This window comes from Sander lucioperca, chromosome 14, assembly GCF_008315115.2.
Source record: "Sander lucioperca isolate FBNREF2018 chromosome 14, SLUC_FBN_1.2, whole genome shotgun sequence".
NCBI classification, from domain to species: Eukaryota; Metazoa; Chordata; class Actinopteri; order Perciformes; family Percidae; genus Sander; species Sander lucioperca.
The window spans coordinates 3289450-3303823 of NC_050186.1; the positions used below are offsets into that span (position 1 = coordinate 3289450).

Genomic DNA, 14374 nt, shown 5'->3' on the forward strand with positions numbered 1-14374 from the left:
TTACGACCTCTTCCAGATCGCACAGGTGACACTTTCTAGTCCCCTCTGGAATTAAGTGAAAGCATATGGTTTCCACCTCCAGAGGCAAGCTACCACATCTCAACTGGGCACAGACAGACCTCTGTGCTCTGGTCATGCTACATTTTGGAGCCATTTAATGCACACCCAGAACGCCTATGTACAGTATGCTGTTCTTTACCCAGATCAAGCATGTTTACTAACCAGGCCAAAGCCAGGGCCCCTGACCATAGGAGCTACAGTAATCGCTGATACAAAAGTGAGGCCCATTATCACAAATAAAAGAAATGTATTACTTGAAGTGAGTCAGGAGCGGGGCCAGGGTGCCCCCATTAGTCTGGTTGTCTTGCTCTTATGTAGGAGGGGTGGGGGGTCTTTTACATGTCTGTGTCCATGAGCCTACTGTCTTATAATCTGCCCATTGCTTTGAAGAAATAAATAACAGCTATTTATTTATATTATTTCATATTAGAATGTTTAACGTTGTTTATTTGGTATTCATTTTCAAAGTATTACACTGAATAACTAATGTAACTATTATTAATGTAGTTTCTAGTGCCATGTGCTGCTGTCACGTTATATATATATATATATATATATATATATATATATATATATATGGACCCCTAACAAAAGTACTGCTGCAGCCTCAAGCCAGATGGATGTATCACAGAGGAGGATTTCAGGACCAACACTGCTCCAGATAAGCAGACAGAGCAGCCAAGAAGACAAACACTTGAAAGCTAAACCAACAGTGTGCTGGAGCTAGTTTGTAAACAGACAAAGAATTAAAAAACTGAGCAGCAAATGTCTGTTTATTTATCCAACAAAAACTGCATAAAGACATCACAGTGACAGTGAAATCTAACCATAAATTACTGTTCAAATTAGTTCGTAATTATTTCTAATGAGAAGAAAGAGTTGTGTAAACATTACTGCCTAGATAACGCTCTCATTAGCATTTTATTCATGCATTTGATACCCTTGATCAGCATATGAAAAAAGGATGCACTAGTTTAATACCTCAGTGATTATCATTGATTGATTATTATTATTATTGTAACAGTTCTCCCTTTAGCAGTTAGCCTTTCAACACTGACCTTGATGCAAGCAAAATGTGTACCATTATTGTACCATGTTATATTTACAATATGCATTCAGATAAATAATGGGGTAAATTCTAAAGCCATTTTAGCAAAAGACTTTTAGGCAAGAAAACTACTTAAATCCAATCAAATAGTCCCTGAACTGCATGAACACTTGATTCTACAGCTTTGACAAAATAAAAACTTGTGTGTTAAATTACATACAAATATATTAATACTGTGCTTACAAAAAGTGGTTTAAGACTGAATAATGCCATCACAGACAAATGCGAAAGTGTACAAAGTCTTATGAAACAAAATGAGGTTGTGGAAATGAGAGTACCCAACTAAGTGAGGTACACACAAACAGAATATCAGCACAAAGACCAATGTAATACAGTAAATGTGTCATTAGTGTTAATTATTACACCATTTCTCCTTAAGTCAAGACACAAAATAAGCATTTAGAGTATTTAAAAACAAAAGTTTTTAACTTTCAAAAAAAGTATGACTAACTTGGGTTAGTGATGTGAGGTGCTGCATTGCAGTTAGTCTACATTCACTTCCACAGATTCCCTGAAGGAGAGACCTAGTACATTACAAGTCCTCGGAGGCTTTTGAGGCCACTGAAATACTTTTTTCCCTCTCAATCCATCCATGTGCATTTATACTGTTACTGCTCAAAAATGTTCACAAAGAGCTCCATAAATTTCAGAGTGCATACTATAATAGACCCCTCACTAAGGCAGCATTTTAATTGTCAGGACACACTTCATTATAGCTGGAGACATGCATTTTCAAAGAGCCTAACAGGGAAATTTGAAATACATCAGTAGTACAGTCATTTGGCGACAAGCTCTGTAGCTTCTCAATTTCCTGTTGTGGATTATAGTGTTCAGCAGCAGTGTGAGGCAAACTGAATCACTGCAGAGCTCTTCAGACTGCCAGCTGTACAAAGCCGATTGAATTACAGCGGCAACACTACCGTTCTAAACCAAGTTGTAGACTTCCAGGTTGATATGCAAGATGTGGTCCTTCACCGCGCTGAAGACAAATCGAATGCTGTCTGTGTCTGTGGCACAGGTGAAGTGGGAGTAGATGATTTTTTTCTCGTTTGGATTGAGACTGACAAACATATCTAAGATGAATTGTTTTCCTGCTTTGACATCCTGCTGGGGACCTGGTAGAGAGAGACAGAGGGCAGAAACAGCACATTAAAGTCATTGCAGTATTTTTCAGTAGTATTAAAAAAGCTCAAGAATATAGAGAGGCTAGCACAGTAATATAAAATGGTTGCAGAACATTTAAGTAAGACTAGTTAACTTATAAAAATAACCCAAACCCAAAATTCCAACTTTGAATGAATAAAAACTTTAATTCAAAAGCAATAAAATCCTTTCAATTCAATACATGTGGCTACAGCTGTACTTAAAGCACCCATATTATGCTCATTTTCAGGTTCATAATTGTATTTTAAGGTTGTACCAGAATAGGTTTACATGGTTTAATTTTCAAAAAACACCATATTGTTGTTGTACTGCACCGCTCTCTCTCACTGCTGCAGATCCTCTTTTCAGCTGGTCTCTGTTTTAGCTACAGAGTGAGACCTCTTTTCTTCTTCTTCTTCTTCTGTACTATCTTTGATTGCACTGCACATGCGCAGTAGCTCAGATGTAGATCATGTCAGCTAGCTAGCTCCATAGACAGTAAAAGAAAGGCTGTTTCTACAACTTCGGTCAGTTACAAGGCAGGATTAGCTGGGAGACTTCTAAATGAGGGCGCACATGGAAGTAGTTCTTTTGTAGATTATGGTGAACTTGTGTGTGTTGTAGCAGTGCTTTGCTACTGAGAACGAGGTAGCATGCTAGCGTTAGCATGCTAGCGTTAGCATTAGCGTTAGCATGCTAACGCTACGAGCTAATGGTTGCGGTTAGCCTGCTCGTTTCGGCTTGTGACGTCACAAGCCGTGCCGATTTTGAACAGCTCACCCAGAGACTGAAGGCAGGACACATTCAGAAACCGTATCTCACTCTAAACAGCATGGATGGATTTATTTCAAAGTTTGTATGTGTGTGGAAGCACCAGAGACACAACATAACACCCCAAATCCCAGAAAAAGTGATTTTTTCATAATATGGGCACTTTAATCTGGTATGACCAGTAGCGTATGATGGCTAATGTTAGCTAACATTATATATATACACTCCACAAAATGACAATTTAAAGACATCACCATTAGGTGACCCAACTGAGAGCAAATAAAATGGGACTACAAGCAGAAAACAACTAAATGTGTCAGCGTATTTACCTCTTGGTTTACTTTTGTTATAACAAAACACATTAAATTGTTTATTTGTGACGTGCCATCAGTACAAGCAGAGAAGAGTTATAAGATCAGACTCAGTGAGTCAGTAATATTTAAAGTTGGCTAACATTAGCCACTAGAAAATACTGGTGATACCAGACCACCCTGAGCTGTACTGTAGCAGGAAAAATGACTGAGTGTACTGAATTGAGCCAGGCTGTGTTTTATTGCACATCAATTCAACTTTTCATCTGTAAAAAGAGGACTGTTTTTTCTTCTTTTTAAAAAACAAAACGCAAAAAAAATGTCACTTTAAAGACAAAGAAATTCTAACTAAACCAACAACAGATAGAGACGCTTAATCAATAATGTTGTAATCAAAACATAAATGCCATCATGCTTGGCTGCATTTTCGCCAAGAATGAACTGTTTCCTCTTACCATCATATTCAGGGAAGTAGTCAACCAAATGTGAGTGCATAATTTTCTCCTCCAGTAAATCTATCTTGTTGAGAAACAAGATGACTGAAGACTCTTTGAACCACTTGTATGTTATGATTGTCCGGAACAAGGCCATGCTTTCCTCCATGCGATTCTTTGAAAAACACATGACACAAATACGTCTAAACATGAGCAGAAATATGGAATCAGACATATAGAGTTAGACAGCAGTACTTCAGCAGTGATTGCTTGTGTGAGCAAATTCAATTGGCTGTAATCTCATCAAGTGAACAAGCCTCTGGAAAGGTGCACTTTGCTGAACAGAGCGACTAAAGAGCTCCCCCTGCAGATGAGCTATGTGCACTGCCACAAATTAAGGGTTTATCATTGTGACCAGAAAGAGAGAAAGAAAAAAATAGAGAGAGAACCAGACTTGTGCTGGACACTGTAGAAAGCTAGGTCATCATCTCTGCCTAACAGGTTTGGCCTTAAACAAAAGAAACAATGTCTCTTTTGTGTCCCTCACATTTATTTTTTGATGATCCCTTTTCTTTCCTATATACAGACTAACAAGATATATAGGGAGATATGATCCTGTAATTGTTACAGATTATTTTTGCAGGCAGCAGCCTGCATCTCACCTCATTGACGGACTCAACAAGGACCTGATCGTACTCGCTGAGCGCCACCAGGAACATGATGGAAGTAACTTCCTCAAAACAGTGAATCCACTTCCTCCTCTCTGAACGCTGGCCACCCACATCCACCATCCTACAGCCACAGGTTCAAGCCATCATTCAAATAAATCATCATACTACCAATTTACAGACAGTTTTATTATTTGTATTTAGGGCTGTATTTGTGGTGATTAATACAATTATTAAAGCCCTTAATATAGATAGTATGATGAGTTTTTTTTTCAGAATTGATCATAAGTAGACGTGATGACTACTGACTTTTTACTCAGAACAGTGTTATACAGTACATTCACAAGGTTGCACCAGTTAAATGTACTGAAGCATTTGAGCATCTATCTCATATTTAACAATAATAACATTATAAAACCAAAACTCTAAATTATATCTAGTCTAATATCGCCATATCAACATCATCTCAACTTATTGCCTAGTTGTATCTGTATTATTGTCATTACCTAAAGTCCATGTATGGTAAGTGTTACGGGGCTACATTCCCATGACAAGTAGAAAACTGTCAGCATTTGCCTTCAGGGCATTACAGTTAAAATATGGGAATAGAAACTTTCACTTCATCAAATAATGTGGTTTCAAAAGGAGACATTTAAATGTTTTAAGACCAATTGAATGTAATTCATTAATATAGAAACAATACCTATTTCCACAACTGGCCTGATTTGACATAGCTAATGAAACTTGTGAAACTACATGGGCAAAACAAGACCATGGACCTCTGACAATTAATTATTAAATGAGGTCCAGCTGTGCTGGAGCAAAACTGTTAAAGACTAACAACACATAATGGCTTCCAAGGCGTGTCTCTACTTCCACAGCAATGCTCTTTAGTCGTGTCAGAGGACACAGGAAGAAACAAGACTAAAGAGGCTACAGCCTAGCTAGCGGCTCTGTGAGGCTGTACTTGTAGCACAGTGGTGCTTTGAGCAAAATGGTAACGTCAGCATGCTAACATTCACTATAACAATGCAAACATGCTGATGAGTATGTGTACCATGTTTAACTTTTAGTAGCACGGAACACAAAGCACAGCTCCAGGCTGATGGGAATGTCACTAAATACTAGTCACTGATGTCAATCTATGACATAAAATATAACAATGACATAAAACACTCACCTGAACACCACATTCTCCAGGTCAAAGGGATACTCTATAATACCGGTTGTGGGCACCCTGACCCTCAGGACATCCTGCTGAGTTGGCAGATAAGCAGTATCTGAAATTCGGTCCATGTCATTCAAATAGCTATTTACACAGGAGGACAAAAATGAAAACCAGTTAGAGTGATTTAGAACCAGGAGAAGGACAAAGGAGACATATATTGTAAAATATTCACGTTATCGATGCTTCTGTTTCAGCCAATTCACTAAAAGTGAGAATTTAAATGGTGTTTCTTTGCTTTTAAGCCTTTTGTCAACAACTTTAAATATGAGCCTTCTGAGTGCATTAAACAGACAACTAGCAGATACAACAATGGAAACTATTTGACAATATCTGAGTTTCTGTTTACACTCACTATTTGGCTGAGTCTGAGAGCTGGTATTCCCTCTTACGATTGTAACATTCCTGAATCCCTGGGTCACTCCACAGGCTCTTGATGGCATCCACGTAAGGGTTTTTTAATGTTGTGACCTTCTCCACCTCAACCCCACGGACAATAATGGCGTTCGCCTGAACAACATCAGAACGACACAGTGGAATTAGTGACATACGCCAACACTTTATGATTTATGGTGGACATGATTTCATGTTTGTGTTCTTGTACATTGTTCTCGTAGCGTTATGAACGATACAATTCAGTTTAAATGCTAGAGAGCAGGGACATGGTGATGTCACTGGGTTTATCTCCCACTCCAGATGTTTAATTTCATTAGTGAGGGAAAAAAGACCTTTATGTTCATCTTTACCCTTACAGTTTGACAAAATCACTTCATCTTACACACAGTGGCCCATTGTTTCATTCTGACCTCAGTATGAGTCATAATAGGTGGTAAAGGCTGACCCTCATGGCTTCAAACAGGATGCCCTGTAATTCAGAACCTGATTCGTACCACTAATCTTAAAGGCCTATTCAAAGACGGTCCAGAAACTACACTTCACCAGCAACAAGTACAAAATACCTTATTTACCAACGCTGTGATTAGAAACTAGGATATTCTGTTTCCATTACAAGTCAGCAAATGTGGCATTTTGATATCTCTGGGCTAACCAACAGACTACAGTTAAGTTGTCTATACGTGATCACAAGCAGAGTTTACCTGTGATGAGACATGATCAGAGGTGATGCCAAACCTTGCAGCAGTGCTACCTTAAGCCTCGAGAGATCAAATTAATTGAACTTTAACCACATTCATAGACAGCCTTTAAAGCACATTTAGTCTGACCAAGAAGCTGAAACACTGCGAACGTGCCTCCGAGTTTCCAGAGATGTAATACAATTAGTCTAATTTAAAAGTCACTGTGTATTGGGTTGTCTTCGGCAAGTTTTTAACAGTCCTTGATTATAAATCATGTTATGTAACTTATATGATGACGCTGATCTCTCAGCACTGATTCTATGCTTACTCGAATGTCTACAGTTTCGGACGGTTGATCAAACAAAACAAAGGATCACCTTGCAATTTAGGAAATTGTGATTATTGTATGTTTTTTTTGTCATCTTTTATAATAAACCAAATGATTAATCAAAAATATATTACTGGCAGATTACCCAATCATGAAAAGAATCATTAAAGTAAACTTTTACTGGCTAACATACTTAACGAGAAATAATTACACCACAAGCTGAGGATGATGTGGGGCTACCTACTCTGCTACAACTATAGTCATAGATTCTCTTTGGAAGATATTTTACGACCCAAACTATTCTATTGTCCTCAGAATGCTTTAACCCCGATCACAAGCTTCCACAGTAAACCGCTGGTAGATTTAGCAGTAATGTACTGCACACAACATATTTCTGTCCTTGCTGTTTGTTTCAACTGTTATTTCAGGGTTTTTTCTTTAAGCTAAATGAAGTACAAGGGCTGCTTTGTGTTTTTCTGGGTTTGTAAAGAGATGTCCTCGGTCTTCTTGGAATTCCCAATCTCTCTATTTTACCCTTACTGGACCCACAGTGCAATCGGTCAGCCAGAAAACTCACACACTCACAAACTCTGCACAAGCTGTTTGGAGTACTTTTATGGTCATTTATGGGTGAACAATTCCTTTAAGTGTGTTTACTCTCAGTTACTGCTGCCTGGGACTTTGGCACTGCCGCATGTGAGGAGTAACTTTTGACAGCCTTATTGTACAAGGTGCTTCTGCAGACATACTGCAATTGTCATTTTGTTGATGGCCGGCTGTGTTTAATGTTCTGATGGTTTCTTCCACTACTACAGTGATAAAGAGGAGATTGTGACGTTGCCACACAAATGTCTATGAGCTGCCATACTGTGGTAAAATATAGAGTAATACAATACTTAATAATCTTTACACACTTTAAATGGGTTTAACTATTACACCACTGTTAGTCTTGCATTACCAGACCATTCTCCACGGTGCTGTGCCAGCGCTGGAGAATGGTCTGACTGCACGAGTTAATATTCTGGTATAGAGGGCAAAACCACTCTGGCTTGTTTGTATTTCTTTAAAGCAATCACAATCGTTTTGGGTGCCACTAAACCCCGGATGCAGTGACGGTGCCCTTCCAAAACAGATACAATAGCAGCGTTAAGGAAGGGGAAGAGAATGCCTGCCATCCGGTGCATGAGAGACCTGTCGGATGGCAGGCTTTATACCCACACTGACAATCCGGTAAACAAGACTACACCAATTCTAACTTCAATGAAACCAATACTTTCTAAAGAGCTGTTTGCTGTCATATCTCTATACATATTATTAATAATAATAATAATAATAATAATAATAATAATTTTCCTGTTTTTCTGCTGTTTGGCTGACTGAAATTGCTACCAGATATTGCATGTGTGTTCAAAACTACCTGAGAAGTTTATTTTTAGTTACTTCTTTTTTTACACTTCTGGGGGAAGTCTTACCCTCAAATGCCTTTTCCTTTTCGTCCATCTTTTAAAATTAATTTCATGGCTCCTGCTTCAGCACTTTCATGCTCCCACTCTTCTCTTTGGAGAAAAGATGGGGCAAATTTGAAGGGATCGTTTGAAGCTGCTGTGCCAGTTTTTTTAACCTCTTTTTTTCTCTCCATTCTCTGACCTCCTGAGCAATTTACTAAAAGCTCACTATTACTTCCTCCAACTTCATTGCATCTAATCAACCATCTGCTAAGCCCTAAGGCTGTTAGGGCCTGTGTCCATATAGCGTTTTTCCCCACTGACCCGATCTGCTCTGCTGAAAGATGCTGGCGCTCAGAAAAGAACGCTATGTGGACAATCAGCCTTAGTTACTGTTGCTAAGCCTGTCAAGCTTTCCATCCTCACACAGCGCACACACACCGTAAATGATCAAATAGTGATGAAGGCCTTTAATTACCTAATCTGCAGAGGGTACCAGGCCTTTGAAGCAAGCTTATATTAGAGACAGATCTGCTACCTTATTATACTGTTAATACAAACTCAACACTTCCTGTATCCGTTTCAAATTAAAAGCCCTCTAGTGTTAGTAGACCGTTTAGTTCGTGAATGGTAACATGGCTTCTCGACCTCTCTGACCCACAGCCACTCTGCACTTCAGTACTAAAATCGGCATGCTCAGTGACAAACAGTGTCATCCTGTGAGCTTGCACAGAAGATCACCCTCACTCAAACACGTGCTGACTCAGACTTGGTTAATGCTGCTAAAGGTCCACGACGGCCACATGACCCCCTCCTCCTACAGTTGTCACAGGAGACAGGAAGTGGACTCTTCATCTAAACCCTTACAGCTGGAGCACACCGGGCGAGTAAGTGTCATGTAGCGTAGATACGTGCGCCTGGCCATTCTACGTCACAAAGCGATCCTTCTCCTCTCTGCTCTTTCTCTCTCTATCTCTCTCTCTCTCTTTCTCTCTCTCTACAATAGAAAGAGACAAGATTAGTGGGGAAAACTGTGGTAATTGTAGCCTATATGTGTTTGTGTGTCTGGCTGTGTGTGTGGCTATGTGTGTGTGTGTCTCTCACATTCTCTGTCCGTCTGTCGGTCTCTCTCTCTCTGTGTGCCTGATTGCGTGTCTTGCTGTGAGAAGTCAAGACAGCTAAAATCACCATGAACCTAGGTGTTTTATTTTGAATGTGTTTTATTTTTGTAAAGTATCCGGCTGCACTGTGGTCTTCCTGTATGTGATTACCTGCCTGGCATACACATACGCTCACGTCTCGCGCAAGAAATAGAGGAGACACCGAAACTATCGCTGCAGCGCGCGTGCCGACGCGGACGCTATAGCCCGGTATGAACGGACAGATTGGATAACGTGCGCCGAAATAAAAATAGCTGCACTACGCTGCTATATGTGACGCTTACGCGCCCAGTGTGTTTTGGCTGTTACCTGGAACTTTAACTAATGTAGCAAATTTGTGTGATTAATAGGCACCTGCGATTGGTATGATTCCTGTATTCCTGTATGATTAATGGGGAATTCTCTGTCTCCAGTCCTCTTTTGTCTCTTACTTGTATTTGACCCCGGAGTACCTGTCTTTACATGCCTGCAGTGTAACATCATATGTACTTTCCAAAAGTCAGCCTGCTCTGTCTCAGCCAGCCTCTGTAAGTAGACAAAACTTTCTGGAAACATGATTGCAAAACTAAACAACGTTGCAAATTACCAGAAGTACTTCACCCTAATACACACCGCAGGCTCTGTCAGTGTCTGAGACAGTAAACCATGCCGATGCTTCTGTTGGACAGTGTGCAGTAAAACCTCTTTCTCAATCCGTCTGCGTGAAGCAGAAAAGTAAGGACAAAGAAACAACCGTCTGGTCTACCTTGTTGTGTTCATACTTGTAGGGGATCTTTAATGTGTCCATGGCCTGGATCATGGCCTGCATGGCTGTGAAGATGTTCTGGTAGACCAGCCTGGTGAAGCCTCTCTTGTCCTCGTCAGAGTATCCACGGCCATGGATGATCCTCATCTGCTTGATAAAAGTGCTCTTCCCACTTTCACCAGTTCCTAGCCACCAACAGATACATAACGTAAGTGCACACATACATATCAACTTAAAGAGCACCCGGGGGAATGTTATATGCGTATATTTTCCCTTTGAGAACTGAGATCACTACAACAACATAAAGCTCACTTGGGTCTCAAAAAAGAGGACAGTCACCCATTCATTGTCCATCGAGCAGCTCCAGACTTTACACTTGATGACATCACAAGTTTAAGACTTACTTCTCTGGTTTCTGGCTTTGAGAGAGAGTAGCTCATCTTCACAAATATTGATTGAACTTTCCTAGGCCATAACATAATGGCATTCCTAATTTAGGTAGTGTTCCCCTTTAAAAGACCCAAACCAACAATGCGCAGTCCATCTCCGTGATCTCTTAACTTTTCGTCTAGCGCTATCATCAGGTTTGTCTGATACTTTGGTTTGGTTTGTACTTTGTGTATTAGTCGTATTAGCAAATGTAAACTAGGATGATATAACCATGGTAAACAGTATACCTGATAGACAACAGCATTTTAGCATTGTCATTGTGACATGAGGCAAGCATTTAGCTCAAAGCACCACTGTACCAAAGCACAGCCTCACAGAGCTACTAGCATGGCTGTAGACTCTGTCACAGACAGCAATGGAGGGCTATGGCACAGAGAAATAAGCTACATCACACTTTTGCTACAGAGGCAATACTTGTAAGTAGGATCAATTTATTGCTTAAAGGTTTTGATCTCTTCATTCAATATGAAACACTATTTTTCATGTTGTCAACATATTGTCAATATTTTTCAAAAATATAGAATATCGCCAGCCTCTGTTGTGTGTGAAGTACTTTCACGTCTCACTTTTATGCAATCTTGGACTTAATCAGAAATGCCCCTTCAATTGTGATATTCAAAGCCAGGCTCAAAACTCACATTTTTACACTGGCCTTCCCGGCATTTTAATTGTCTTACTCTGCTATGTTTGTAATTAAGTGTTTGTCTTTTGATGTCGTTTTAGCCTAAACCACTGATTTGTAAGTGTATTTTATTTTTATTTTATTACCCTGTGGCTAATGCGCTATGTACAGCACTTTGGTCAGCGCGAGCTGTTTTTAAATGTGCTATAGAAATAAACGTACTTACTAATATACATTAATTACCACTGTCTGAGTTTTATCTTACCCTTGGGCCCTATGGGTCTTTGAGTCAAGAGTTACAAACAGTATTGTGTCATCTTACCAGTGTCTGCCTGTAAAAAGTGGAACTAAAAGAAGTTGCAGCATTTCCCCCTGTAGCTGGCAAAGTTGAAATGAAAGCATTTATTGGCAACCGTTAAGAGAGCTTTGTAGACAGAGTGAAATGATTAGCATGTCATTTTGAAATTTTAAAGGATTATATAAAATAGTAGACAGATATATTTAAGGGTTTATACTTAATATGATTATCCTGATTCATTTAAATCTAATATGCTGTACAGTATGAAATGTAAGGTAAGGTAAGTGGTCATTGTTTGGAAAGCACTGAAGCTACACATCGGACTTTGAACCTAAAAGAGTGGTTATACGTTCAGTATGAGTCAATCATTTTTAAAAGCAGAATAAGCATAACAAACTCGACCACCTTAAACCTTCACAGCATTGCTGATGCATCCTTTGTCAAGTAGCACAAATAAAATGGCCTCCCAAGATGTTACAGCTATCATACATTTATCTACCAGTTGGGACTAATGTGTGTCTTAACAGTAAGTTATAAGCAGTGATGGAAGCTAATTTACTGTACTTTAGTACAGTGTTTAGGTTGAATATTTCTATAGACAAATATTGTACTATTCCTCCACTACATTTATCTGACAGCTATAGGTACTAGTGACTTTACAAAAGAAGAGTTTGCGTACAAGTTACATTTATAAAATATGATGCATTGTTTACATATGAAACTATTAAAAACTAAATAAAATATCTGAAATTTGCTCCACCTCAAACAGCTACAAGAGTCAAATGCATCTTACACATTAATGCATCAGTAATAATAATCTAATAATATAGCCTATTCAATAACTCTCACCTGGAACATTTCCCTGCATAAGTACCTTTACTTCGATTTGTTTTTAGTAAATGTAGCTGACACAATGTAGTGTGTCAAATTAAAGTCAAGGATTCTAATCCTTCTTACACTACTGGTTATAATGATGATAGTATTTTTCAACCCACTGTGGTATTGCTGTAGAGTATTCTTTGGTGGGGTGTACTGTGACTAGGCACAGCTGCATCTATTTATTACTTGTGGATTAATAATGTAAGCAGTTTTTTGTTGTTGTGCAGGGGAGCTAACCTAACTTTATATACTGTTGGACTACTCCAGTTTACTACAGTTTTGAGGCACTTGTACTTTACTTGAGTATTTCCATTTTTGTCGCTTTATATTACATATAAAATATTGTAGCCTATACTTATTAATCCAGTACATTGATTTAACAGATTTAGTTAGTTACCTAGTTACAGATTAGGATTTTACATACAAAACAATAATAGGCCTAATCATCTCGCGAAATGATGCATTGTTAAAAATAAAACTACCAAATACAGTATATCAAATATTTAAAATTAGCTCTACTGTACGTTACAGAGCAATGTTCAACGTGCTCCTTTACATAATGGGGCAATAATAATAATCCAAGAATCCACACAACATATATAATGATATATTTATGACAACACTCTGAAATTAAAAGTAATTTTACTTTCGATACTTGAAGTGCATGTCATCACTTCGATAAGTTTGAGTACAGTTTTTAATGTAGGATCTAAGTAGGCTAATGTGATACTGCTTCTTTTTCTTCCGTACAGAGAACCTAAATTCTTCCACCACGGTTTAAATAGCCTTAAGTATTACTGAAAGACAGTATTTCATTGTCCCATACCGAGCAAAAGGAGCTTGTATTCCCGTCGCGAGTCCCTCTTGTCCCGGCGGAGCTGCCTTTCAATCTCATCGTTGATCCTGCGAGCCTCTTTGGCCTCTGGGCTGAGGCAGCAAGCACCAACGGAGCTCAGAGTCATTAGTCCTGGATAACACGTCACCTTCCAAGGCACAGACACATACATAATGTTGGTTATACAAGAAATAAAAAAGCCCCGGAGTATCCTAAAGTCAATATATTTTAATTAACCCCTCCAGAATCCCCATTGCGTACGCCAACAGTTTTCTCCTGAGGTGGAAACAAGGTTTAACAAATGTAAATGTAAGGAAGTAAAGTCGTTACTCTGAAGGCTGTTTGTATTACCTTGTTCCTCTCCTGTAAAGAGGACATTAAGTTTGTGCAACAACTTAAGAAGACAAGAGTGAAACAGCGAGTCTTCCCTGGTAGCTGTGCTCCGGGCGTGGTGGGCTGAATATGGCGGAGTTTTATTTCATAGCGCTACAAAACAACACAATTGGCAAAAGTCATTCGCCAGGGCTAAGAAAATGATGCTCACGTAAGGTTTTCTGTTTAGGCGAAGCTCGGTGTTATTTCCTCTGCGTCCAGTTTGATTTGTCCCGTCCGCTATCCTGGGTAAAGAAACAACAGTGCACCATGTGACAGAGGGCTGGCTTTGATGGGAAATCGTGTGGGCTTTCACTATTACATTATGGGAACAAATTTCCGGTGTTAACTTGTAAACTACGGATGCATGTGACAGAGCAACAGGCTGGCACAAATTACAACCACAACTAATTACAACCAGAACTAGATGGTCATATCTTATCC

The 14374-nt window shown here is 39.1% G+C and overlaps 1 protein-coding gene across 2 annotated transcripts; it reads right to left on the reverse strand.

Annotated features, from left to right (window-relative positions):
- Positions 1-813: 813 nt before the first annotated feature.
- LOC116062773 (guanine nucleotide-binding protein G(q) subunit alpha-like) lies at positions 814-14327 on the reverse strand. 2 transcript variants are annotated; one of them, XM_031317411.2, is made up of 8 exons: positions 13910-14243; positions 13550-13706; positions 10475-10659; positions 6076-6230; positions 5676-5804; positions 4490-4619; positions 3849-4002; positions 814-2283 (listed from the first exon to the last, which is right to left on the reverse strand). In XM_031317411.2, the coding sequence occupies exons 1-8, from the start codon at positions 13934-13936 to the stop codon at positions 2093-2095; spliced, it is 1128 nt and encodes a 375-aa protein (XP_031173271.1). In that variant the 5' UTR covers positions 13937-14243; the 3' UTR covers positions 814-2092. The 2 variants fall into 2 exon arrangements, with proteins under 2 accessions (XP_031173271.1, XP_031173272.1); XM_031317412.2 differs by having other exon boundaries at positions 2034-2283; positions 14103-14327.
- Between the last annotated feature and the right edge of the window lie 47 nt (positions 14328-14374).

Coding starts and splice junctions, on each gene's coding strand:
- LOC116062773 (XM_031317411.2), bottom strand. CDS start 13,936: ATGTCCTCTTTACAGGAGAGGAACAAG. Junction 13,707..13,909: donor CTTTACAGGAGAGGAACAAG/GTAATACAAACA, acceptor GTGCCTTGGAAG/GTGACGTGTTATCCAGGACT. Junction 4,003..4,489: donor TTGTTGAGTCCGTCAATGAG/GTGAGATGCAGG, acceptor TGTTTTTCAAAG/AATCGCATGGAGGAAAGCAT.